The sequence below is a fragment of the Plecotus auritus genome (genome assembly GCF_963455305.1).
Source record: "Plecotus auritus genome assembly, chromosome: 4".
NCBI lineage: Eukaryota > Metazoa > Chordata > Mammalia > Chiroptera > Vespertilionidae > Plecotus > Plecotus auritus.
In genome coordinates, this window is record NC_137775.1 from 186,982,199 (window position 1) to 187,010,117 (window position 27,919).

Genomic DNA, 27,919 nt, shown 5'->3' on the forward strand with positions numbered 1-27,919 from the left:
ACAGGGGAAGGTGGGGTCAGAGAGTGCCATGGGCAGGAGGCCACAGGGTCGAATGAACAGGTCACATTTTCACACAGTGGGTCTGATGTTCCCATGAGTTGAGATGGTCCTCGTAGAAGGAACACCCTTTACGGACGCTCAGACCCTGTGGTGACTGAGTGATGCTCCCAAGGCCCCTAAGCCGGTGCTCCTTGGAGTGAACATGCACACGAACCCCCCGATTCTGTGGGTCTGGGGTGGGGCCAAAGGGGCTGCATTTCTGATGGGCTCCCAGGCGACCCTGACAATTGAACAGCAAGAATGTAAGTCATCACATCAACACACCAGCTCCCCAACTCATCACAATTAATTTTATTCCACAGCGTGTTTAAGGGAATGTTATTCTCAGGAAGATGTTTAGGAGGAAAATAATTAAAAAGACTGGAAAGTACACACATTTATGTATCTCTTCTTTTCATTAAATATATATCTGTTTGGCAAAAAAATGTTAGACTCTTTTGTACAAAAACAAAGCAAAACAAAACAAAACAAAAATAACCAGCCAACCCAAACCCTTGCAAACTGTCAACACCTGTAATAACTACAGTGATGTAAACTTGATGTCCGACACCTCGAGCATCTTGTGGAACCCCCGTGGCAGCAGGACCCGCCCCCCCCCACCCCCGGGAGACGGTGACACCAGACACGCAAGCAGTAGCCGCCTGTCGCAGAGGCCGGTGGGGCGCAGAGGCCTGTGGGTCGTGGCTGTTAGGGATGGAGCATGACAACTGACTTCACCTTTTGTGCTTCCAGCTAAGGGGCCGGGAGGGCATGTGGACACGGAGAAGGCAGGTGCGGCTGGGGCAGGGGGAGGGGACCCAAGACTAGCTGGTGAGGAAAGGAGGCTGGTCAAGGTCACAGTGCAGATGTGGAGTGGGCCTGGGACCTGGGGACTGTGTCTGGGGACCCAAGGCCGGTGAGAACTAGGATGAGGCGGCGGCTGCTGCTCTTGGGACCAAAGAGGAACAGGGCAAGGCAAAGGCTGGGACGGAGGAAGGAGCGGGGTGGAAAGCAGATTTCAGTTCATACAGAATGGGCGGTGTGAGCTGACTCTAGAGAAGGGGATGAGGAGGCGGTGTTGGGTCTTCTCAAGTAGTTGGGCTGTTTCTTCAAGACACAAGCCTTGCGTGGGGCCTCCCTAGGTCTGGCGGGCTGGCTGGGGGCAGGCATGGGCTGCTGGCTCTCAGACGCCAGGAGGGGAGGGCGTGCCTGCTGGGGTGAGGATGGAGGGGCCCTTTGGCTCTTACTGGGGGCGGGTTGCTCTTGTCCCCCCATAGGCTGCAGCAACGGGAGGCGACCTAAAGCAATGGCGTCTAGAAACACAATCAGGGCGGTGAGCTAGATGCCAGGTGGGGGCAGAAAGACGGTGGGACTGGAGGCGAGGCCGGAGGAAGTGTGGGCCACGCTTCCCTTTGCCACGCGGAGCCCAAGGCGTGGCCCGTGTTCCCACTTCTCTCCTGCGGGCCGCCGTTTCCAGTTGTGGGGGGGGGCTCGGGCCGGCCGCCTCAGTTGCAGTCATAGACAAAGTCATAGTTGCTGGGCTCCTTGGGAATGGGTGGGGGCGCGTCGGGGATCTGAATGTTCTCCAGGTCCAGCAGGCGGAGCTTGATTTCCATGCTGAGCAGGGTGTCCAGGTCGTTCCGCGTCAGCTCGCTCAGCATGTCCTTCCCCAGCAGTGCGTTCAGCCCGTCGGTCCAGATGCAGTACTGGTGGGAGAGGAGGTGACAATGACAACCACTGAGGACGCCCTAGGGCAGCAACAATAGTAACTTCTTTTTTTTTTTTTTCTGACTACTCCACCGGCGCTAGGCCGTGCTCAGCGCTTTGCCTGCATCACTCACAAAAAGCATCCAACCAGAAAAACAAAAAGAAAAAAGAATCCAAAAATATGAAGATAGTGTAAGGAGCCTCTGGGACAACTTCAAGCATACCAACATCCGAATTATGGGGGTGCCAGAAGAAGACAGAGAGCAAAATATTGAAAACTTATTAGAAGAAATAATGACAGAAAACTTTCCCTACCTGGTGAAAGAAATAGACTTACAAGTCCAGGAAGCGCACAGAACCCCATACAAGAGGAATCCAAAGAGGACCACACCAAGACACATCATAATTAAAATGCCAAGGGCAAAAGACAAAGAGAGAATCTTGAAAGCAGCAAGAGAAAAACGGTTAGTTACCTACAAAGGAGCACCCATACGACTGTCAGCTGATTTCTCGGCAGAAACTATGCAGGCCAGACAGGAGTGGCAAGAAATATTCAAAGTGATGAACAGCAAGAACCTACAACCAAGATTACTCTACCCAGCAAAGCTATCATTCAGAATTGAAGGTCAGATAAAGAGCTTCACAGACAAGAAAAAGCTAAAGGAGTTCATCACCACCAAACCAGGATTACATGAAATGCTGAAGGGTATTCTTTAAGAAGAGGAAGAAGAAGAAAAAGTAAAGATAAAAATTATGAACAACAAAATGACATCAAACACATACCTACCAACAAGTGAATCTAAAAATCAAGTGAATAAAAAATCTGAAGAACAGAATGGACTGGTGAATATAATAGAATCAGGGACATAGAAAGGGAGTGGACTGACAGTTCTCAGGGGGGAGGGGGTGTGAGGGGTGCGGGAAGAGACTGGACAAAAATTGTACACCTATGGATGAAGACAGTGGCGGGGGGTAATGCATGGGGTGGAATGGGGAATCAGGTGGAGGGGAGCTATGGGGGAAAAAAAAGAGGAACACCTGTAATAATCTGAACAATAAAGATTTATAAAAAAAAAAAGAAAATAAAATTAACCAGATAAAAACTCTGAAAAAAAAATAAAATAAAACATGCACAAAGCTGCATAAAGCTGGTACTTCTGCTTCCATCTCTGACTGCGTACGGTGGTACTAAAAATCGTCAAATTGGACGGGACTAGTGTGCAAGGGTTGCTACCAAGGAACAGGGGCGGAGTCCAGGAAGCAATAACCCACTGCGGGAGGCCGCACGCTTGCATCTCGTGGCCCAGCCTGTTAGGAGGTCTCATGGGTGGTACTTAGCCTCCAGCGGTCTCCGGAAAGCAATGGGAATGGCCATCAACGTTTACAAGCTCTAGGAGCGAATGCACAGACCCTTACCCGTTCGCCAGCGTTTGTCTTGAACACGCAGTGACACACAGAAAAGTCAGAACTTTATTAGCTACCGCCCTGAACCAAAGGCCGCAGGACATTAAGGCTGCGGTGAAAATCAGCAGAACCACTCGGCAGAGGACAGCAATCCGAAGACGGAATTGCTTGGCAGAGGAACGCGCTGGCTGATCTGGGTGACTGTCCAGCATCGGGTCCTGGGAGGTTTCCTGGCGGCTGTCAGTGAGGATCGGGAGCAATGGACAGGATCGGACAGCACTAAGGTGGACCCAGTGACCAGAAGTCTCTAAGGGGATGCAGAGGATGGAGGAGGAGGAGTGTCCCACGGCTGCCACTAGGGAGGATGTGGATGACGCGGAAGGGGGTGGGGAAGAAGGGGACCGGGAGGGCAGCGGCAGGCGGCCCAGCAGGCTGAGCAGGAGCAGTGGTCCTGCAGGCAGTGGGGCGGCCGGCAGCTCATGGCCATGCCGGCCTGCCCGCTCAGCGCTCCCGTGGGCTGAGAGAACTGGAGGAGCCGCTCCCTGGGGGACAGGACTCAGCATGTGGCAGAGCAGGGGTCCCTGCCCCTGGCCCCATATTTCTAGTAGTGACTTCATTTTCACATCTGAGCCTGATCCACCTGCCACGCATCTCCTCCTCCCCTGCTCCAGCCAGGAGGACGGCGGAGCCCTCAGGGAGGCCCCTGGAGGGGCGGGGACTTCTGGGACAGGACTTTTTACATAACTAACTTCTAAGGCTGGGAGCTACAGGGATAGATGGTGTTTTGTCTGAGATGTTGGGGGTGGGTTTGCAGGATGACCTGTCACCCGGTGCAGGAGCATCCTCTCCGGAGCTGGGCAGCCCCCGGCCGGCCCTTCCAGAGGGGTCCTGCCCCAGGAGTCCTCCCCGGGCGGCAACCTCCCCCCGCTGCGCCCGCCCGCAGTGTTAGCGATGCTGCAGCCCATGCTGCTGGTGTGCAGAGCGGCTGCCTACTTGCTGATTGGCAGCTCGCCTCTGCGCCGGCCGGGGCTGGGCCGGAGAAGCAGGTGAGGCCGAGAGCATGGTCACAGCTACGCGCAGGGAAGTAACTCATAAAACTGGTTTCCGTACAGAACATTGTTATGAAAGTGGGTGTGATAACAGCATTGTAGTTAGGTTTCAAAGCCGACTGTTAATGACTTAGAGATGCACATGAGAATTCCTACAAATAAAACTACGTGGCATCTGGATGGGCTTCGAACATAATCTGGGGGGTGGCTATTGGGTGTGGGTGGCCGCTGGGTGGGGGTGGCCACTGGGTGTGGGTGATGCTGGGTATGGGTGGCCGCTGGGTGTGGGTGATGCTGGGTGTGGGTGGCCACTGGGTGTGGGTGGTGCTGGGTGGGGGTAATGCTGGGTATGGGTGGCCGCTGGGTGGGGGTGGTGCTGGTGCTGGGTGTGGGTGGTGCTGGGTGTGGGTGGTGCTGGGTGTGGGTGGCCGCTGGGTGGGGGTGGTGCTGGGTGTGTGGGTGTGGGTGGTGCTGGGTGTGGGTGGTGCTGGGTGTGGGTGGCCGCTGGGTGGGGGTGGTGCTGGGTGTGTGGGTGTGGGTGGTGCTGGGTGTGGGTGGCCACTGGGTGTGGGTGGTGCTGGGTGTGGGTGGTGCTGGGTGTGGGTGGCCGCTGGGTGTGGGTGGCCGCTGGGTGGGGGTGGTGCTGGGTGTGTGGGTGTGGGTGGTGCTGGGTGTGGGTGGTGCTAGGTGTGGGTGGCCACTGGGTGTGGGTGGTGCTGGGTGTAGGTGTGGGTGGGGGTGGTGCAGATGGAACCAGACTGGCCTGGAGCTGATAACGGCTGAGGCTGGGTGCTGGGCACAGGCAGGAAGCTGTGAGTTAGGTCCCGCCTTCTTTCTCTCTGCCACAGAGAGCAGGAGCCAGAGAGCAGGGGGTTCCCGCTCCAATCCCAGCTCATCGCTTCCGACCTGATGCCACTCAAACGAGGGAGCAGACGGGCAAGTGGTCGGAAGAGGTGAAAAGTGCTCACACACACACAGCGGCTCTCTCCTCCCACAGCCCAGGCAGACACACACCGGACCTGGCAGCCCCGCCTGAGCGCCACGGGAATGAACGCCCCAGGGGAAGGCCTCCCACCGTTTACACAGCACCCCGTCTCCTATTCCAGGTCCCCGCTGGCCCGCGCGCAACCACAGTTTCATTTCAAAGGGGAAACAGTAGGACGCAGAACCTATTTTCAGGACGACGAGGACGAAGTCAGAGCCTTCTGCACACTAAATGTCAGCAGCCCGGAATGATATGCAGGCACCATTCTAAATGCAGGATTTGCATCTAATCTCTCCTCTCGCTCCGGGATGTACAATTTTATTCAAAAGCTTCAAACCAGTGAAAGCCGGATTCTGAATAACTTCCAAATGAGCGCAGCTCCTGGAGGGCCTGGGGAACACAGTGGGGCTTTACGGACACGTCCTTCCTTTCTGAGAGCTGTTTATGCGGCCACACGCCGACCAAATCTGAATGGTGCCGTCTAAAAATAAGTCTCCAGCATGATGCTGGATTCGAGCTTACAAGAGAAGAAGTTAAATCAACCATCGCTATACTTTCCCTTCCAAATGCACTTTCTTAGCTTCATGCTAAATATTTTAAATATAGCTGACAGCGTGCCTCAAGAAGAGAAACAAATCACACATATAACAGGATGTCAAAAAGGAACAAAAGCATTTCAGAAATAAATCCTGGCAGTGGAGACAGCCCTAAACCTCTCAAATAACTTAAAGAAAACCTCCCTTATCAAATGCGTTTCTAAATTTTATTTTTCAGTATTATTTTATGTTAGTTTTGGGTGTATATAGTACTTTATTTTTTAAAAACTATATTTCTATTAATTTTCAGAGAGGAAGGGAGAGGGAGAGAGAGATAGGAACCTCCATGATGAGAGAGAATCATTGATTGGCTGCCTCCTGCCCACCCTACACTGGGGACTGAGCCCGCAACCCAGGCCTGTGGCCTGACCGGGAATCGAACCGTGACCTCCTGGTTCATAGGTCGACGCTCAACCACGGAGCCAAGTGGGCCGGGCAGGGTGTATACAGTATTTTAAAGAATAGAGACAAGTTTGTCTTGGGAAAATCCTGACCCAAAAGGAAGTATTCCATGTAGCCTCCACAGCGGTACCCAGCGGTCCTCCCCTGGGGTCGCAGCGAGGTTCTGGCATCTGCAGCCTCTTCTGCTTTACATGGACCCTTAGCGAGCTAGGGAGAAGCCGGCAGGTTCTCAAGAGGTTTCCATTCTATCCCAAGTCTACAAGATGCTCCTTTGTTCATGATTTTGCCTTTTTTTTTTTTAAATGAAATTTCTTTCTTTCCCCTATTTCCCTTCTGCTGGTTTTTCTAGAGAAAGTGTGACATCCTCTCATCGGTTCACCCCACCAAGACCCTTACCTCATGCTTGTCAGGAGCGATGAAGTTCAGTTGGCAGTTCGAGTCGTACAAGATGGAGAAAGCGAGTTCAAGCACCTCCTGCAAGAGATCGGCAAAAACACTCCGTTCAGGGAAGGGCGCGTTCGTTTTGCAGACTGAACACGGAGTAGGGCCCCCGGTGCGTCCTGAGAAGTGGCGGACCAATGAGCGGGCCAGGGCCACGCCACCCGAAGCTGTGGCTCTCTCTTCCAGGGGCACCCCAAAGCTGTAAACCCCTCCCCGTCAGCAGCACGAAGGGCCACTCTACCTTTGAGCACCTCAACCAGACAGATGTTCGTAGGGGTGTCAATGTCCTAAAACACGGTAGGTGATGACGCTTTTGGGTGAAGCCATTATCTTTAGGGACCATGTCTGCCCCTTGATCTTTGAACTACTGTAGAGCAAAGGCTACCCAAACCCTAGATTTATACCGCAGCAGCCAAAGCAGGAGCCTGGGCCCAGTGTCAGAGAATGAATGAATGAAGGTTCGTTCATTGATGAGTGTCTACCGAGTGCAGACAGGAGGGGCCAGACACAAAGGACCAAGGACTAAGGGACACTGTCATTTCACTGTAGCCGAGTGGCCTGGGGTGAGACACTTGGTGTCCCGTCCGATATGGATGTCCACATGCACTTCTCAAGTTGTCTGCACTGTACGATATTGATCGCACTGAGCATTCTACTGGCCTGAGCCGTCGGCAGGGTGTGACCTTACAAGAGAAGAGGTCACTGACAAGGGGCGCTGCAGACTTGGGTCTTGGCCCTCCCGAGGCATACACCGTGAGGACGTGAATGAGGGGCACTGTCATGACCCAGATTCCTGATACAACGGGCAGGAAATGGGAAAGTCAGGAGCATGCCAGTCCCCACTCTAATTTCGCCGAAGCTGCCTGGGAGGGGAGGAAGAGGGAGGAATTCATTCTCCGAGCCGCATGTCTGTCTCAGAGGCTGCTATCACTTATAATGAGTTTTATTGATGTCTCTGGCTTGTCGTCATTGAGTTGTCAGTGGAGGTCAGCGCTTCCGCACGTGGCGCAGGGCGGCTGCAGAGCTGGGAGCAATGACACCTCTCGGGCTAACACTCCAGGAGCTGCCACCTGTCCAAACCTTATGGAGGGAGAGAGGCGCCAGGAGGTGGGGGGTACGCTGTCATGGATATGGAGCAGTGTCCCCCCTCAGGGGCTCCTTGTCACACCCCACGGCACTCACTCAGCCGTCTGAGCTCCCCGCCTAAAATCTTTTATTCCCAGTGAATTTAATTCAGTGAAAACTGACGTCCAGGAGCAGCTCATGGCCATCCTTATCCCCCTGGTTCACCAGGCCCCTCACCGTGCGCCGGGAGGCCCAGGAGGGTGAGTTCTGGGGACAGAGGAGCAGGAGGACCTGAAGATCCCGCCTTGCCCAGGGCCTCCGACCTCGCGCTCTACCCTCTGGCCCTGGAACCAGGGACGAGGCACGTTGGGTCAGGGGATGCTCAGAGAAGTTCTGGGCACGATGGCGCCTTGGTTTTGGGACTGTCATCTTCCAGGGGCCAAACAATGGACTGAATGAACACAAGAGCAGGGACGTACACAACGTATTTTCAGTACACAGTACTGGCTGCCACTCCTCATCTTGTTTTGGGGTGACTCGCCTCATTTGGCCACTTTGGCCAGCAATCACTTTAACTCTGTGGGTTCTGTCCCATCTATCCAGGTGACCTTGAGGATAGAACTTGGTGTGTGTGTATGTGTGTGTGTGTGTGCGCGCGTGCACATGTACTTTTGTTTTTCCTCAACCATAGACAGGGTCATCCAATGCAGACCGGGATTCCCCCCCGTCTTTTTGTGTCCAGGGGTGGGCAAACTTTTTGACTCGAGGGCCACAATGGGTTCTTAAACTGGACCGGAGGGCCGGAACAAAAGCATGGATGGAGTGTTTGTGTGAACTAATATAAATTCAAAGTAAAGGAGCGGAGGGGAGAGCAAGAGAACCCTCCGCTCTTTCGGCTCTGCGGGCCGGATAGAACAGCCGAACGGGCCGGATCCAGCCCGTGGGCCGTAGTTTGCCCACGGCTGTGTTAGACATTACAGAGCAGGGATTATTCACTTCAATCCTGACTGATAAAATGCATATCATGTTTATATTCCTCATAGATACCAAACGTGAGCAATTGAAGAGCAACGTATCGATCTATATGGTAATTTTTGGTACCAAGGTGGCGGGAGCACCCTGATGGATCTGGGTAATTTCATGCATGGATGGGTACTCTGTATCACAAGATGCCAAGAGGTATAAACAAGGAATGGCCTTCCTTGTGGCCCCTCCAAGATCAAACACCTCCAAACTGGGGCAAAGGAAATCTCGCATCTTTCCAGATAATGCCCCTGGCATACTCTCTGGCAGGGCTGTGAGCTGTCCTGGTGAACAGCCAGCTGGTCAACTGGAAGGGGCGGGGGAAAGCTGTTGTAATGTGAACAGGACTGAAGCGACATCCAGCTCCGGGGAAAGTGTCTGCCTGAAGCTGGGTTTGGCCTACGTCACAGCCCTCCCCACCATCCGGAAGGAGATCAGGCCTCAAACATTGTCTACGATGTTCTGAGTCGTTTGGTTTCTGCCTTTCCCAGGCTCTCTGAGACCCCAGAGCGCCTACTAAGGTGATAACAGCAGGAGAAAATGAAAGAGACTGGGGAGTGGAGTTGGGTAAGGGATAATATAAACATCAATGGGAGGTTAGGAGAGGCCCAGGGGAGAGGGGGCGGAGGGGGGGGAGGGGGTGAGCGGACAAGGCTGGAGAGAAGCCAGGGACAACAGTGAGAGGGCAAGTCCTAGGGCTGGACATCGGGAGGGAGAGAACGGATTCAACACATGATTGGGGGGAGGGAGAATAAGCTGCAGATGTAGAAGAAAGCAGGAAAGGAGAAAGATGCGCAACCGCAACACACACACGGATGTGCGCGCACACACACACACACACACACACACACCCACACACACGGACGCGCACACACACACACCCCCACACGGACGTGCGCGCACACACACACACACACACACGGACGCACACACACGGACGCACACACACACACAGACGCACACACACATACACACACACACACACACACACACACACACACACACACACGGACGCACACAGGCAGGCAGGCAGGCACGCACATGCGCACTGCTGCTAAAGAATGCAGGCTGGGCCCAAGGCGGCTGCATTGCTCGGACAGAACTATATGCAATAACGTGGAAGCCATACCTTGTTTTGTTTGAGGGCCCCTTTCTCTTTCATATGAGGGCAGTCCTTCCCCGTCACCACCGCCTTGATGTCTGCCACCGGCACTGCAATTCATAAAAGAAACGAGAGTGACGCCACCGTGTACAAGCCGAGGTGCCAGCAGAGGGGCAGGACTGAGCATGGCGCCTGCCAGCCCAGCGGCCGCCCCGGAAACCACAGCAAGGAGAAAGAAGAGTTGCAGAGAGGAGGAGAAGTCAGGCAGTGCCCAGGGCTTGGAAACGAATATGTGTCCTTACATCCCGGCAAAAGGCATCCTGGGGAGAAAAACCTATGTTGATGAGCAGAATTCAGTTCGTCAAGACAAATACCTAAAATCACCCCACCGCAGTCATGCGAAAAGTGACAGAATTAGGGGAAGCAGTAACGATAACAGCAACAGTGGTACTACTACTGGCATGGTGGAAGACACTGAGCGCCAAAAACAAGGCCCAGTGCTTCGAGTATGTCAGGGTCTCCTGCTGAAGTATCTGCTTCTATTTAGTCTCGGAGTTTTGGGTGTGAGGAAAAGCAGCCCTATCATAAAACATTTATTGGACTAAACAGTCCTGGGCCCCCACTGTCGTTCTCCCCATCCCCAGCTCATTATTCCCACAACAATTCTGCAAGGCGGGGTTCTTTATCCCTGTTTCACAGACAATGAAACTGAACTGCAAGGAAGGGAATGTTCTTTTCTGATAGGGAAATGGGAGCTGGTATTTCTCGCGCAGTTAGATGAAAAGATGCTATCTCGGGTCTTACTCGGGACTTGGAAGGAGATAAAAAGAGATGGAAAGGTGTTTGCATTTAAAACGTTTTGTTAAAGTAGAGAGGGGGGGGGGGGGGAGAAGGTATGGAACCTTAAAAAAAAATTCAAAGTCACCTGTCCCTCTCCAATTGCTAATCTTTTGTCCCATAAGTGAGTCTCACTTTGTATCTGCGGTCACTTTGAGTACTGAATTCCTAAGTAATCACCCAGTAATTTCCTTAGTAATCATTCCCTTAATGGCGAAGATGACGAGAAATTTCACAATTAAAGTTCACATACTTTTATTGGGGAATTGAGTTGCGAGGGTCATACTTAGAGGACGATAGAATTATAACATATATAGACTATCAAAATGATACAACAGGAAGACCCCTTAAAGCTAACATTCTCCAGGTGCCCTGAAACAGCTCAGAACTTTGTGCAAATCTGCTGACATGTTTTCTCCAACCCTAGAGAAGATTGGGGCTGCCATGAACCCTTTGGGGAATCTCTGCACCCCCCAGCCATCTGTCCCACGATGTGATGTCTGCTCCTTCATCGTGCAGTCCTGATTCTACACCCCATTACTTGCACTCACTAATATCTGGCTTTCCTTTCTTTCCAGGCGTATGCATGACTACACTTCCCAGCATCCTTTGGGCCATGTGGTTAGTTCTGGCCAATGAAGTGTGAGAGGAAATGGCCAGTCTCTTTAACTGATGGAGGAGGGAAAAGTCCATGCCCACCAGCCTCTCCCCCTGAGAAACTGAAGAGGCCACATGTTGCATTCAGATGGCTCGGCTATGGGATGGCAAAGCAGCCACTGGCCCGTGCCCCTGAGTAAGTGACCCATGTCAGTTACGTAATGTGGGGAGGGAGGCACGGACTCTGTGAGCCACTGAGATTTGGGGGTTGTGTGTTGCTGCAGCAGAGCGTAGCAGTGCAGTCTATCCTGAGTGGCATAACCCTTCACCCTGGGGCCCGCTCCTGCCTTTGCCTCTCTCCCTCGCATTGGCATTTCCTGTAGTCGGTCCCTGTGATTCCTGAACCCACTGCTGACTACAACCGCGAACTTCAGCCCTCCTCAAATCCACCTTCATAACCGGCCATCAGCCCTGTTCCTCTCGGTGGCCTGCCTGCCTGCCTATTTATGATCCTAGAGGGGAGGGCATTTGGGGAAGTCAGGTTTACTGTTCAGTGGAGAAGCCACCACGGAAGTGAATTTGACACAATGAACACACCGATTCAGAAAACCTTCTCGAGCGTCAGATGGCAGATGAGTCATGAGTACCTCAGATGGGGAAAGTCTTTTGTTGCATAATCTGTAACGTGGTCAGTGAACTAGAGAGTCTACAATCTATAAATAGTCAGCTGCCCGTGGCTTTGAGGCCCATCGTGTGGAAGGGAACACGATGCGCATGAAGGCTGTTGTGGGAGCAGCCTTAGGGCCTCGAAGGAGAAGGCTCAGGGAGCAAAGGCACTTTCCCACTTGCTGTGGTAGGACAGACTTCAGGTTTCCTACAGGCACTGTCCCTGTCGCGGAGACAAACTGCCTGTTACAGGATGACGGCTAAGAGGAAAACGTTAATTCTGAAGAGACCCCGTGGCTTTTAAAGGTTGTTCTTCGCCTCGTTGCCTCGAGAGGCACTGGAGAATTAGGCCCTCCCTATTGCGATGAGCAGAACCGGACTCACGGCTCTGGCACCTGCACTCTAAGAGGGCAGCAGAGGGCTCTGGACGAGGTCAAAGCCAGGCAGGAGTTTCTATGAGGTCTTTTTTTTGTGGGGGTGAAGCACAGAGAAGTGGGGCCAAGAGATACGAGAACAGGATGGTCACTACTGGCACCCAACCCTCAACTCTAAATCCCTGGGGCACTGGCTTCATTTCTTTCTGTGCTTTCTTCACTCTGCGCTGGATGGAGATGATCTAATGCGACACTCCCATTGTAGAGATGGGAAGACTGAGACCGAAGGCGAGGACATAAAGATGTGAAGTCACATAGCCAGTGGGGGTCAGAGCTGGGACGACTGCCCTCTCTTCCCCTCCATGCTCCCTTGGGGGGCCATGATTTCTCCCCATGTTTGGAAGGTGTCAGCACCCCGCTCACACCAAGAACAGCCCTGATGTGGTTATCACTTCAGATATGTTCAGCACACGCTTTGGGTGCTAACACCTGTAGGAGGAACTTTAATGGTGACTTAAAACAAAAGTACCACTGCACAGGTAAATATGGCCACCGTGACAAACGCAGTGTTAGTTTTCCCCACTGGGAGCCGGCGGAGGCAGAAATCACCCAGGAGGCAGCTGGTGAGTGAGCCCTTGTGGTGGACACAGCCTCTGTGGGCGGAGTCCCGGAGGAGGAGGGACAGGCCGGGCCCAGCGCAGCCTGTAAAGAATCCGGTCTCTAAGCCGGCAGCATGGAGTGGTGGGAAGGGCTGTGCCTGTGGACTTGCAGGGCCTGGGTGTGAAATCTAGACCCACCCACTGGCTACCCACTTCGGGCTGACGCCTGGGAGCCTGAGCGTCCTCGCCTGCAGTGTGAAACGATGACATCACCCATCTCAGAGGGTCGCGCTGATGTTGGAGCTGCAATCACCGCTGGCTTTTAATCTGGCGGGCAGAGCAGCGGGTCACGGCTGGGCCACCGTGTTGGGTGACGGCACTCAGATCTTTGTCTACCATTTAGTAGCCGTGTGACCCTGAACAAGCACCTCATTTTCCTGTACCCCCGTTTCCTTATCTGTACAACAAGGGCAATGGGATCTACCTCGTCAGGTTGTCAGGAGGGTAATTTACGTAAAGTTCTCAGCACCGAGCCTGCCGTATAGTAAGCCCCCAAGAAGTGTTATTTGGAGTTGTTTTCATGATCAATAATCAAAGTTCATTCTCTCTGTAGAGTGGGGACGGGAATTTCCGCCGTGCATCAGGGACCCACTCGCCCACTTGGCTTTGCTGTCTCAGCCGCTCCTCTGTCTTCTGTAATCGGCTTCATCGCCTTGTGTGGGGGGCGCCTCCTCCTCCCGGCCCCTGTGATGTGGGAGTGCAGAGCGATGGCCTAGATTCTCTCAGAGGGAGGCACGGAGGGGCCGGGGGCTGAAAAGCAGTGCAGTCTAGTGTTCGTGGGGCGATGAGGGCCTGTCAACCTGGTGGGGGGATGTGGGCCAAGGGGATGGAGGGAGATAGGGATTTTTAAGGGCCCTATTTCCTGTCGAACAAAACAAATATGTTAAGAGTACCTGATTTCCTAAACCTTAAGGCAGGCGTCCTCAAACTATGGCCCGCGGGCCACATGCGGCCCACCGAGGACATTTATCCGGCCCGCCGGGTGCCGCTGCCTGTCCTTAGCAGCCGACTCGTCCCGGGCCCGCAGTGCGCATAGGAATTCGTTCATAGTTTTTTTTTTAAACTCTAGTCCGGCCCTCCAACGGTCTGAGGGACAGTGAACTGGCCCCTGTTTAAAAAGTTTGAGGACCCTTGCCTTAAGGGATGGAGACAGCTACGGAGAGTCTCCCATCCTCACCCATGCTCTGCAGGAGAGGATTCTGTGACACTTCGGTGCATCGGTACCTCAATATCCAGCACTGATTAACTTCAGGGGCGGAAGGCAATTTCCCCCTGGGTCTCAAGGCAGGGCCAGGTCCCCAGGCATGAGCAAGGGCGCTGGACATTAACTGAAGACCTGACTCATTCTTCGGCGGGATGAAGTGGCTGACTTTTAAGGCTCCGAGAGAAAGGCCATTTGGCGCCAGGCAGCCTGTGGAATTGGAATCATGCAAACCAGGGAGCAGGCCGAGGTGGCAAACTCAGTGTCCGAGGCCGGGCCTTCCCAGCTCAGGCACATCACAGCTTCACTCGATGTCCTTACATGACTACACCCCCTCTCTGGACAGATGTGCACACAGATGTGCTGTCTCCAGTGCGCGCGCGCGCACACACACACACACACACACACACCCCTGCACACCTATGGGTTCTTGGTTTAGACGGCAGTGGATGGGTCCTCATCCCTAGAGTGTCTGATTCAGCAGGTCTGAGAGTGAGGCCTAGACTCTGCATTCTAGTAAGTTCCCCAGGGATGCTGGTCCCAGATCCATCCTCAGAGCCACGGGTCCAGCTTGTCCACAGCGGGGTAGGGAGTGTTTCCTGAGACCTGAAGGGGGGTCCTCATTACAGACAGAGGCCGGGTGCCCCGCTGCAGGGCACACAGACACTGCCCCAGGCGCTGCAGCGAAAGGCTTCCATTTCCTTCTCTTCCCACGAACAGCGCCGACAACAGCGCTGGGAGGCAGAGCGCCTAGGAAAGGAGGCTGCGTTCTGAGCCAAATGACACTACGACACCCAGGCTGCCCCACATCGGAGCTGGAGGAGAGAGGAGGCCCCAGGCTGCCTGTCTGATACGCCAGCGGAGTCCGACTGGCCAGGGATTTCCCGGTCCGGGGCTATTTTTGCCTGCGATGCCATGGGCTCCAAGGGAGGCCAGACAGATCTGACCTCCGTGGGCCCCGGGATGAGGAGAGGTTAGGTGCAGGGACTTGGGGTCAGCCCTCCATCTGGGACCCACGGACAGGACTCACTGCAGGCCCAGTGTGACTTAGAAAGGCTTAATAAAGTGTCTTTGTTTTTCTCATTCTTTGATTTCTCTTCCTGGGATACCTTCTGAGGCTGTGTTCATTTCGTCTCATTTCTCTTTCAAATTAATTCATTGGCTTGTACACTTTAATGTTTCTATAGTCCTCCCTTTAATGTGTATACTTAATAGTGCTTAAAAAAACCTGTAACCTGGTTTGGTGTCGGGCTAAAATAATCTATCAAAGTACTAGTTATTCAAAAGGCATACATTAAAACAGTCGTCTTACAGAAATAGCAAATAAATACAAATAATATGCATTTCAGGGAGTATTTCGAAAACAGTAGCATGCAGATCACTGTAAATTCCCTAAGTGTCTGTGTTACGTCTTTGGAGAAGTTGGGAAACAGGCAGAGAGTACCTTTTCTAGACAAGGAGCTGAAATGCGACAGCCATCTTTGTGCAGTCTCAAGGCTGTGCTTAGGTGCGGCCTCCTCCGGGAAGCCCTCTTTGATTACTGCAGCATACTTGGGTCTGCCATTAGCTTTGCATCAGATTATGGGATACACTGAACTATAATAAGTAAAGGTGGGCGGCGTCATGATTATTTCCGATCATCAGGAAAGGACAACGGACAGAATCGGGTTCATACCGTTCCTGCTCCCTGAAACAGCACCTGGGTAAGTCATGTGAAAGTGGACAACTGGACCCCAGCCTGAATCCACGGAGGTCTTGTGCTTCATGAGGACGCCCAGGCCAGGACTTAGGGTGGTTTATGTGGGTGGATGGCTGGCTTTTCTGCGTGATATTTAGTGACCAGGAAACAAGCAAGCACCCCCCTCCGGCCGCCCGCGGGCGGGCACTTACGCTTGTCCTGCAGCGAGTCGTGGGGCACCTCCCCCTGTGGACTCTCCTCCAGGTCTCCGTAGTGCAGGACCTTGTGGTTGGGGGACAGCCGGCAATACCAGAACTTGTCTGAGGGGGAGACACAAAGAGGCACCGGTAAGGGGCCCGGGTCCCTGACAAAACACTCATTTCCTAACAGCACTGCCTGGAGGACATGCGACTCATCCGATTGGGACGCTTCGGAAAGGAACGGATGCTAAGTTCCTGCTGGCGACCAGGAGGGGCGGTGGGAACAACTGGTCCCCAGCGGAGAAGCAGGGACGGGGACTCACTGCAGGGAAAAGCAGGAACAGAGCAGGTCCCTGGGGCAGCGTCTTCTTACGCTCAGAAACCACTAGAGAAGAGGGGCTGTTTTTCAGGCTCCGGGAGGCAAGACAACCATCCTCCTTGCAAAGCTGCCGTCGATGTTTGTTTCAAGAACAGGCAGAAGGCTACTGAGCTCGACCTTAGCAATATCTGACGTACAGCTGATGGACTTCCTCCGGCCGGAGGCGCACGTGCTCTTGACCTAACCTCGCAGCCCAGCCCAGCCCTTCTCTTGTCCCATGTAAGCTCCCCTCTCTGGCTGCCACTAAAATGCCGGAGAGCGGAAAGCACCCTGCATCACGGCTGTTAGTGATATGCCTGCGCCTCCCCATCGAAGAGGAAGTTGGACGGATGGCAAAGGGGACTGAGAAGGCTTGGAGGTTGCTTTGACTCCTGAGAATCAAATGCTGGTACTCAGCCAGGGTCTTCCGCGGGGTAACGGCTGGCGTCCTGCGCTCTGGGGAGACGGGTGGCACCCTAACGTGGAGCGGCTCTAAGGAAAGGCAGAGGCGCCAGCTCCGACCAGCACAGCGCCCACTCGTGGGGAGACAGTGTCAGTGTCAGCCGCCAGTGGCAGCTTGATTTGCAGTTTCTTTGATGGTAAGACAAATGTGTGTTTTCTTTTCAAAACCCAGCCTGATGTTACCAGTTCCTCAGTCCCTCTGGGCAATGAACGAGTGAACTGTGGTCACTGAAAGCAACGAGAAGAAGCAGTGAGAACACTGCCAAAGGCTGTTTACTGGCATTTAAAAGGAAACCAGGAGCGCTGCAGAGGCCTCCCCATCAACTAGGAATTTAGTGCCTTAATAGCTATCTCTTCATTCCCCAAACGCCAAAGCTAAAATATGGAGACAATTCTCTCTTCCATTCCCGCCCCCTCTCTCTCTGTCTCTATTCATATCTCTCCTTCTCTCTATCCCTGTCTCTATCCCTATCTCTATCTCTATTCCTATTTCTCTCTCTCTCTCTCCCTATCTCTCTCTCTCTCCCTACCCCTATCCCATCTCCATCTCCATCTCTCTGAAGGATCAGAGGGAAAAGCTGGTTTTAAAACACACAAGCCTGGGAAGAAGGTCTCCAGGGCTGATTAAAGCTGTTCTCAGAGTCACGTGGCTCATTATGGAGCTAATCACCACTATGATCCTAATTCCTGCGGTCACGTGCCACAGACCTTCCTGCGAGGATGGAAATACTCTGTGTCTGCTCCATCAAGGGGATGAAAAGAAACTACACTTTATTGAATGTTAATGAACTTGGCCAAAGGCGGCTCTATGAACAGGGCCGTTTACTGTCTGTCTTCACCATCCAGGCTGAGACAGTTTGGGGCTGGCTCCAGGTCCTCAGGGGAGATGACCACAGGGAAGGAGAGCTACCACTGTTGAGTGCGACAGGCTGGCCAGCTCAGGGAGGCCCGGGGCCCAACAAGAACTGAGTCCTGATCCCCTCTGCCGTGGACTCAGCCAACATTTCAGTCTTGGGTGCGGAGGCCACCGCTGGCTGCTGGCTGCTGGCTGCTGGCCCCGGGGCCCTGCGAGTGTGGGAGGCAGAGTGGACACTTTTACTCGGATTTTGGATCCCTCATACGTTAGCTCAGTGGTCGGCAAACTCATTAGTCAACAGAGTTGCAAACCGCGGCTCGCGAGCCGCAGTTGGCCGACCACTGGGTTAGCTGAAAATGTGGAGTCTTCAGCAGATGGTCTACTGGCTGCCTAAGGCCGAACCTTTCCAAGTCACACAGCGGGAGGGCCCCAGCGCTGTTTCCAAGGGAGCTGTCACCTTTCAGGTGATGAGATACAGGTTTCCCTCTGCGCGCAGTGACGGAGACGACAGCTGAGGGGCAGGCCGCGGGAAGGTCACCCTGCCTGCAGGTCCTCCTCGCGTCACCGGCCATTCTTCAGAGGGCGAGTCCTGTGCTTTCGTTCAGAATCCTGCCTCCCTGGAGGCTGCTGTCTCCCTTCACAGAAGATGACCCCAGAACCCCCAGTCCTTCTCCAGGCGGTTTGGCCGCACCAATACTTTGGAGTCCCACAGGCCTGGGGGACACACTGAGCCCTGACACACCAGCTATGGTTTCATACAGATTATAACAACCTTCGGGCCCGGCTGTGTGGCTCAGTGGTGAGCACTGAACTACGAACCAGGAGGTCACAGTTCGAATCCTGGTCAGGGCACAGGCCTGGGCTGCGGGCTTGATCCCCACTGTGGGGCGTGCAGGAGGCAGCCGATCCATGATTCTCTCTCATCATTGATGTTCCTATCCCTCTCTCCCTCTCCCGTCCTCTCTGAAGTCAGTAAAAACACATATAAAAACAAAGTAAGGGCCATGGAGCTGATGGGCATCCTTGCTCTTCTGTGACTGGGCGACGTGCTTACACCTCAGTGCCTTGGTTCCCTCATCTGTAAACCGGGTGCAACCCCAGTGGCTCCTTCATAGGGTTACTGTGAGGGTGAAATTCACGAGTGTAAGTTACACCACAGCCGGCACGTGGTAATCCCTCAGTCAACACACGGTAGCTGTTGCTGAACCACAGCAGCAAACTCATGGTATTTCGTGGCCCAGAAGGGCTCTTCAGCTCCACGGACCCTCTGGAGTTCTGGACCTCGGTTCTCCTTGGGGGTGCACAGGGTATCAGAACGCACAGGGACTGCGATTCCTGTCCGAGTTCGGTGCTGCATGGCCTCCCCTTAAACCAGCGCCACGCCCCGGGACTCCCACGGGGCAGGTCCTGGCGTGGAGCAGCCCCAGGCACCGTACCTTGCCTTCGCCTGGAGTTGAGTTTCCTGAAGCAGGTCCCTTCCACGAGGCGGTTCAGGCGCTGCTGCTTGATCAGCTCCAAGATTTCTGGCTGGATCTTCTCCTTGAGCTCCCTGTGAAAATAAACACGGTCCACAGCGGGCCTGGGGGACAGGGCTTTGTGGGTGGGGAGGCGGCGGAGGCGGGCGGGAGGGCGGCAGCTGCATCTTTTCATGAGCGTCCCAATGCCCCCCAAGCTGGGCTTCCGAGACTCATCCGTGAAGGCCTATCTGTTACTATGACCCTACGGACCCTCTGACATTTACAGAACCCCCAGCGCTAGCCACTTGAGTGATATTTTCCTAGACCACAGTGTCCCGAGGAATTTCTCCTCTTGTTTTACAAAGACACACATAAACTTCTGCAAAAAGCGCGCAGCTCTGCTGGGCATATAAATCTCCGGTCACATCCGCCCTCGCCCCAAGTCGGTCTCGGAGACGACATTTGCGTTCTGACCCAACAGGGACATCGGCCACGGCCCGATGACTGAACCACAGCAAACGCTGAGTCCGGGGCAGACTCGGAACCATGTTTTGCTTTCGGTTGTGTCACTGGCGAATGGGAACGATGCATTGTCCAGGGCTCTGGCCCAGGGAGACGGGATGGCGAGGACATGAATTAAGGGGTATCTGCACCCTGTCTCTGGCCAACATAATGTCATTTCCTTCTACATGCACTGGGCTGTGAGGATATCGTGACAGAGTTCAATGGATTTTTAAATCTATTTTTTAAGAGCAGAGATCTTCTTATCAGGGGGAAGTTCACGGAGCTGCCCTAGTGGAAACTGGGCAGGGAGACCAGAGCCCAGCCCTCGGGGCTGCTGAAAGTAGCGATTAGAACGCAGACCTAGAACTCAGAAGGCTGGGCCTTCAATCTAGGCTCTGCCCGAGGTGGGCCTGTCATGTAGCCCATCTAAGCCTCAGTTTCCTCATCTGTAAAATGGGGATATGAGTGCCTTTCCTTGGAAACTGCCGTGACTCCCAAAGGAGACAGTGTGCGTGCAAGGTAGCACTGAGTTTGCTTAGATTATGTTCTCCAAACCCTCTGTGTTCGACAGGAGCTGGGGCTCACACACCGTGACCCTGGGCTTGCTCTGAACCGCGGGTGACCGGTCTGCTGTGGTGCTCCCTTCCCAGGCAGGGAGGGTGCAGTTTCCCTGGCTCTGGTTTTGACAGATATTCCTCTCGTTCTATCGAAAGGCCTCGTAAATCAATAAAAGCAGGAGGAGTAAAAGAGGAAGGGCCTGGCTGGTGTGGCTCAGTGGTTGAGTATTGACCTATGAACCAGAAGGTCATGGTTCCACTCCCGGTCAGGACACACGCCCAGGTTGCGGGCTCGATCCTCAGGAGCGCGTGTGCAGGAGGCAGCCAGTCAATGATTCTCTCCATCACTGATGTTTCCATCTCTCTCTCCCTCTCCCTTCCTCTCTGAAATCAATAAAAAGATATTTTTTTTTAGAAAAGAGGTAGGCAAATGAGAGTGTGAAGAGCAATTCCAAGTCTAGCACTGTGACAATTCCAGGCCCAGGCCCAAGGAGGCGGACAGACAGACAGACGGCACCCCCAGGCTGGTGGGATTCTCTCCTGGACCCGGGTCTGCCCTTGAGCTGCTCCCCAGTGTTCATCGAGAGCAGAGGTTGGCAAACTTGCTCTGTCAAAGGCCAGAGAGTAAATCCTGCAGCTTCGTGGCCACATCCTGTCGGTGCAGCTACTGGACTTACCTGCGAGGTCAAGGGAAAGCAGTGGGCGGGTGTCACTGAGGTTTCCCAAACTCCTAACGGTGACTTGGGGTTTGAAAAGGGACGCCATGGCTTGGCTACTGTCTTTTCAGACCTGTGCACCTTTTAAACTGCATCTTAATCTTGCACTTGGCAAAGGGACTCGGTGAGGTAGACGAGCATGAGCTGAGGGATCAGTGGGCTGGGCTTCAAGTCCTGGCGCCCTGCTTGCTAAGAAAGGCCTCAGCTGCCGAGACCACATCCTGGTCCTCGGATGGTTCAAGACCTGCTTATCTCACAGGGACGTGAGCCAACAAAACAGAGGTGCTTTGTGACTTGCCAAGCATTAGACATGTCAGATATAGAAGAGCCAGTAACAGAAAGAGGCAGGAAGAACAAGAATCAGAAACGGAGAGAGAGAGAGAGAGAGAGAGAGAGAGAGAGACAGAGACAGAGAGAGAGAGAGAGAGACAGAGAGAGACAGAGACAGAGAGAGAGACAGAGAGAGAGAGAGAAAGAGAGAGAGAGAGAGAGAGAGAGAAAGAGAGAGAGAGAGAGAGAGAGAGAGAGAGAGAGAGGTTTAAGACAGGCTTCGCAGTGACACCTATGCTATGAGCTGGCTTCACACAAAGCTTAGAAGCAGCTGTGTCCAGCAGAGTGAGCACAAGCATCAAGCACTTCCTTCCACTCCCCCTGCCCCTTTCCTTTCCCTACAAACGACAAGGCACCCAAACCTTGCCTGGCTCTCAGAAAGGGACAAGGGAAGACACGCGGGCCAGTTCTCAGGAAAGACAAAGCCAACCAGACAGCCTCCGCGTCCAAGATTCGGCACATCTTACGGATGGAGACTCCTGAAGTGAAGCGACTGCTGCTGGTGGGCTTGGGTGCCCAGCCCTGTAAAGAGGGGCCCTGCCTCTCTGCCTCGGCCTGTGGCTGCCAGTCACAGGGAAATAAGAAGTGATGCCGAGCGGCGCCAACAGGCAGGGAGGAGGTGGATCTCGCCTCTCCGGCTCCCCAGCCCTCCCACGCGCGCTGCTTGAGTGACATTGCTTTGATTAGCATGGGCCTCACTGGCTGGGCCAGCGCATCTTGCCACTCAAAGGCACCTCCAAAGAACGTAGCTTCCTGGGCAACCAAGTTTGTTCCCAGTCCTTAGAGGGCTCATCCGTCACTGGGCCACTTCCTGGTTTAGATCCTTCGACCAGCACCTGCCCACCTCCGGCTCAGCCCACCCTGCCCAGCCTGCCCAGGGGGCTGCTCGGACTCTGCGGCTGGACTGAGACCTTTCGGAACGCCTCTCGTTGGCCTCCCACAGAGAGCTCCCAGCGCAGCCCGCAGCCCGGCTGGGTGAGAGACTTCCACTCCAGAAACGGCCCGTCAGAGCCCCGGAGGAGGTGGAGGGGGAGGTGGCCTGTCAGAGCCCTGGAGGAGGTGGAGGGGGAGGTGGCCTGTCAGAGCCCTGGAAGAGGTGGAGGGGGAGGTGGTGGGTAACTTACAAAATCGGGCGAGACTGGAAGTCCTCCTGGTTCATCCTCTCGGACTGGCGGATTTTCAGGATCTCGGTGTAGCTCAGGTTCTGCAGTTTGCTCTTGAACTGGTCCAGGGAGCTAGGCTTGGTTGTAAGAGCTCTCATTACCTGCTCCTTCACCACCTGCATTACCTGGAGGTTAAAGGAAGACCGTGATGTTCTAGGGTTGACCCTGTCTATTCAGAAAAGTCTCCAGCTAACAGCTCCCTGCCTCTGTGAACTCGTTTGCGTGCACTCTCAGCCCAGACCGTGAGCACGCTTTTCCAGAATCAACTCCCGTTGTGCACAGCTCCTGTTCTCTCCTGTATCGTTGGAACCACGGGGAGGACATGGGCTGGAGCTGGGGGCAGAGGGGCTTGGTGTGGGAGGAGCACTTCACCGGATCCACACACGATGTGACCGCTACTGCACCAACACTACACACAACACACGTTCAAGAATGAACGAGGTCCAAGCAACAGCCAGACGCCTGCACGAACATTATTTTTTCTCCAGGAAAAAATCGCGGAGACACAGTGGACTGGAAGTTCGGTTGGCGTAAATTCATATGAATATGAGCTGATACCCACCACCCCGCCCCTCCCAGATGTTATCCCCATGTACTTAAGGCCTGAGTGTTCATACAAATGATGCGTTGGGATCATACAAATGCCTCTTTGAGGTCTATTCTATTAGAATAGACATATCCCAGTAGAAGCCTGAAGAAAAAGAGGATTACCTGGTAATTTGTGCCTCAGGACAGACCCGGCCCATACAGAGGCAATGACCCGATGACCCACTGCCTCTGTTCATGTGGATCCACCTTCCTAAGGTGTATGCAGCGGGCAAGGCCAGCAGACACACAGGCAAAGTCTGCATGATGGCCTGCTTTTTTTTTTTTTTTTTTTAACTCTCCACTACAGCTGAGAACAACTGTTACTGTTGGTAAAGGAACTGCTATGCACCGTATATGGTGGTAGGTGCTTTATGTATGTTCCCTCTTTAAATCCACTGCGGTCCAGGAGGTAGTTATTATCATGATTCCATTTACATATAAAGAAATGGAGGCTTCCAAAGAAACATGAAGTGACTAGTTCAAAATCATACAGCTGGTTGGGAGGTGGGTGCGCTGGGATGTAGACCCAGGCTGGTCCATGCTCCACCATCCTGCTGCCCCGGTGGCTTCGTGCCTTCGTAAAAGACAAAATCCCAAGTGCAGGTCCACTACATGCTGGATTCCGTGCCAGGCACTGTGCTGCTCACCGCCTCACTGAGAGGCGGTGTTATTACCGCATTTTAAAGGCAAAGAAACCGATAGGGAGAAAGATGGAGGACTTGTCCAAGGTCGCGCATACCTAGCTGCATTCTAAGACACCAGTAGCCCAATGTGGGGACACAGCACAAACTTCATCACGTGAACCGTCCCCGGGGTAGCATTCACCTTCTGTCACTATAAATGCGACCCCAGCCCACTCCTGATGCTCACTGTTCATTCACTAATTCATGTATGGTAATGACCCCGTCACTGCCCACTGACAGTCCCACCGAGATGCCATCTGCATGAAGTCTGACTGTCACAGAGGTGACCATTTCTAGCACGCAGATACTGTGGCAAAGCGGAACTTCCAATCTGCCTGGCCGCTAGGTGATGGCAACATCCCCCCGCCCCCCGCCCTCAGCACACAGCGGGCAGCTGAAACGCGCTCCCCACACTGACAGCTCCTCACCCCTCCCCTCTGTAATGGTGCAGGTGGCTAGCTGGCTGCTAGCTTTCTTTCTCTAAGTGTACACCTCTCCTATTCACCCAAGGACCGTCCAGTGGTCTGAAGGGGGGTAAGGGGCACTGGGAGGCAGACCAGGAAAGTGAATCTTCCTTGGCAGCAACACTAAAACCTATTACCCATCAGGCCAAAGTATGCCCACAGGCCCATGAGTCCCCTAACCCAGGGGTGCCAGGGATCTGTACTCTTTCGTCATCTGCATACCCATTGCTAACATGCCCCTCCCCTCCCCCACTCCCAGGAATTCCTTGTCAACTGAAAAGGGCTCTACTGAGGGTAAGATGAGTCATAGGTATCTAAAAGGATAAAAAAAAAAAACAAACAATTTTCCAGTGCTATCAGCCCTCATTTGGCCTTATAGTCTTTAGGAATCCAAGGCCATAATAAGAAAGCCCTCCACAAAGTAACAGGCACTTCCATAGGGGCTTTCTGGGAGGTGATAGCTTATCCCCAAAATGAACCTAATGGCAGAAACCCCAGGAAGCTACAGAAGACAACTTGAGAGCTGACAGGCCTGTCTCACTCACTCGCGGCGGCTTTCCCACCGCGGGTGGGAGCTGCATGCCACGCCTGTCCTGTGCCATGGCTGCTGGGACAGCCGTGCAGGGAGGGCATCAAGGCAGCTCGCCTCCAGACCTGCCTCCTGAGTTTCCAGGCCATGGCTGGCTCCCTGCCTGAGCCTAACACAGCTGGTCAACAGCTTACATGAATTGAGCGGTACTGATAGAAACTCTTCACAAAAATTTTCTTGAGAAGCTTTATTTCTGAAGCCAACACCGTAGACCAGGGGTCCTCAAACTTTTTAAACAGGGGGCCAGTTCACTGTCCCTCAGACCATTGGAGGGCCGGACTACAGTTTAAAAAAAAAACTATGAACAAATTCCTATGCGCACTGCAGGCCCGGGACACGTCGGCTGTTAAGCAGGACAGGCAGCGGCACCCGGCGGGCTGGATAAATGTCCTCGGCGGGCCGCCTGTGGCCCGCGGGCCGTAGTTTGAGGACCCCGTAGACATTACTGAGTCCTTTTCATGCATCTAGACTGGGAATTCAAAGATGACTGGAGTATGGCCCCTGCCTTCTGGGAACTCGTGGTCTAACAAGTGAGCCAGACAGAGGCAAAGCTCATTACAGCAGGAGCGAGGGCGTGATGGATAAGACGGACTGACAGCCTCGCTCGGCAGGTGGGGTGGCTTTTGGGGAAAAAGACATCATCTGGTTTTACAGAAAGAACGAATGTCCAACGATATGGAAACAGATGCATCATCTGGACACGTCTACACATTAGCCACGTCGAACCTGGGCTGCATCTGGAACCATTTACATAATCATCGTATCATGTCCCCAGCACAACGGCATGAGGAACACTTCCAGCTGACCTTCCACCGATCGGTTTCTTTTTTTTCACTCAAGCAGAACGCTAAGTTTGGGACACGTCACAAAGTCTGAAATTGTGACCATCTTAGATCATGCGCTTTATATGGTGGGCTAATCTACTCCAGGCTGATCTATGACCCTTCGCTGTTTCCTGTGCAGGGCACCTCAGGCACTGCCCATTTTCCCATCAGAGAAACTCAGAGTTGGGCCAAGGACATGACATGATTATCGTCCCCCCATGTCATTTGACTTCCTGGTGGGAGGTAGGACATATCATGGAAGTAAAGATCCAGTGGTTAGAATACCAGAAACAAAGAAGTGATTTTTAAATAGAATCAGGTTAAAGTTGGGAGAGCTTTAAAGGCATCCACTTCCCACATTTTCCAGATGGGGAAATGGAAGCTCAAATCGCCAGGTGATCCCCTACTTAATGTGTTTCCTTAAGGGACTGTCACAGAAATGACAATCACCAGACCACCTCCCATTAGCCACCATGGTCCCACCACTGACCAATCAGCATCCTTTCCCAGGCTTTTCTGACTGGGCTGGAGGCGGAGCTGAAGCAAGCTCTTTCCCCTCAAACTGAGAACTAGGTATCCCTTAATCTGCGGGACAGCGGGAGATAATGATGGCTGTCAAGAGAATCAGCCAGAGGAAAGGTAGACGTGCGTGTACGAGTGTTCGTAACGGTGAAGCTACATTCATCCACAATGTCGGTCCAACCCTGGCATTGGGTGGTTTGAACAGGATTCTTATCACTTGCAATAAGAAGTCCCTACAAATACCGGGAAGGCCAAGAGGACACAAGCTTGTGGGGCTGTGGTTGCCCAGACCCAGGAGAACGAGAAGGAAGCTGGGCAGAAAGATCACTGCGACTGCAGTGAGAAATAACTTCAGAAACTCATCGTTCTATTCTCGTGGTTGTCCCTTTGCATGGAAATGATGACAATCCCCCAGGCCGCTCCTACTTCCAGCTGGTGCTTAAAATCCACTGTAAGAACGTCCTTCCTCTAGCTTTATGCGTTGATCCCTGCTATGTGCAAGGATCCGTAAGCGGGACAATCCTTTAAATCCCCCACAATCTCCTATACTTCAGTTTGAAGACAATAGAGACAATTTCCTCAGAGCAGTTTGACAGGATAAGGCGGAAGATGCCACGAGGGCCCCTGGCCCCAGGGGAAGGGATGCCAATGGTGAGTGCGCAGCACAGAACAGAGGTTTACTAGAACCAAGACTGGCTTCATCGACTTTATTTACAGTTCTGCTTGGCTGTGGCCCCAAGAAGCTCGATGGTCACCCGGTGTGAGAAGGAAAATGACCCCAGCAAGAGATGTCACTGATTTTTTTAAGAAGACCAAACAGTTATCTAGGTCAAACATTCTTCTATTCCTTTGCAAAGCATCTTCTACAAGAGCTACAGTTAATGGCATGAGACCTCTGTTAATGCTCCACCTGTGTGATGTACTAATAAACCAAGACTCTCACACCCACCGTCCTGAACTCTGTCCTCTTTGGAAAATACCAGACCTTTTATCATTGTTTGCAAAGCCCATGGACGGACGATGTTGCAGAGGCATCAGCAAATCAATGAACTTGAAAGGTCTTAGTACAGCGTGTGCTTCGCCACAGACATCAAAGAATCTGTGCTCTTAAGCTTTGCACTCATTGTTGGAATTGACCGATCATTTCATCAACATCTGCACGGTGCCTGTGGTGTGTTTCTGGGGCTCTCCGAGCACGTGTTCTCTGAGTTAACATCACATGTTACAAAAGGAGTCAGAGTCCCACAGGACCTTGTGCTTTAAATGGAGAAAACCTCCGGTCTCCTTAGAAGACAGGGTTAAAGGTGTAAGTGCGGGGATCCCTGAATAGCATCAAGCATGCTGGTCCACGGGGCATCGGTCAGGATGCTCAAGTGCCTTATAGAGAATGGCGTAGAGTGCATGCAGGCAGCGCTCCACATCTGTGTTTCAACAGCCTGTCCAGGGGATTTGGATGCATACTCAAGTGGGAGAACCCCCGATCCCAGCCAACGTCCAGCAGCACCTCTGAGCCCTCAGTGACTGAGCATCTCAGTGACTCTTGTCACATCACCAGAGAGAAGTCAGGGTTGTTATTAGCGTACCTGTCACCCTCCCTCGGTTGTAAACCCCCAGAGGGCAGGAACTATTTCTTTTTTGTGGACCATAGTGCTTAATATAGAATCTTCCAGACTGTAATAATGATGGATATGTTCAATGCCAAAGATGCCGTGGCTCCCACTTAGCATCTCTAGAATAAACAAATACATCATTACAGAATCATCTGATTGGTTTACAAAGCCTCCATGTGGTGTCTCAGGGATCCAGTGGTCGTTGGGCTTC

General features: G+C 53.2%; 1 protein-coding gene across 4 annotated transcripts in view; it reads right to left on the minus strand.

The window, feature by feature from the left end:
• Positions 1 to 328: 328 nt before the first annotated feature.
• Positions 329 to 27,919, minus strand: part of ELMO1 (engulfment and cell motility 1) — a 415,657-nt gene continuing 388,066 nt past the window's right edge. For all 4 annotated transcript variants that reach the window (XM_080667113.1, XM_080667111.1, XM_080667112.1 and 1 more), the window contains 6 exons: positions 22,390 to 22,553; positions 19,138 to 19,250; positions 16,038 to 16,145; positions 9,841 to 9,923; positions 6,579 to 6,656; positions 329 to 1,745 (listed from right to left, as the gene is read on the minus strand). In XM_080667113.1, coding sequence (XP_080523239.1) covers positions 1,545 to 1,745; positions 6,579 to 6,656; positions 9,841 to 9,923; positions 16,038 to 16,145; positions 19,138 to 19,250; positions 22,390 to 22,553 — 747 coding nt within the window. In that variant the 3' untranslated portion in view covers positions 329 to 1,544. The remainder of the gene's footprint in view (positions 1,746 to 6,578; positions 6,657 to 9,840; positions 9,924 to 16,037; positions 16,146 to 19,137; positions 19,251 to 22,389; positions 22,554 to 27,919) is intronic.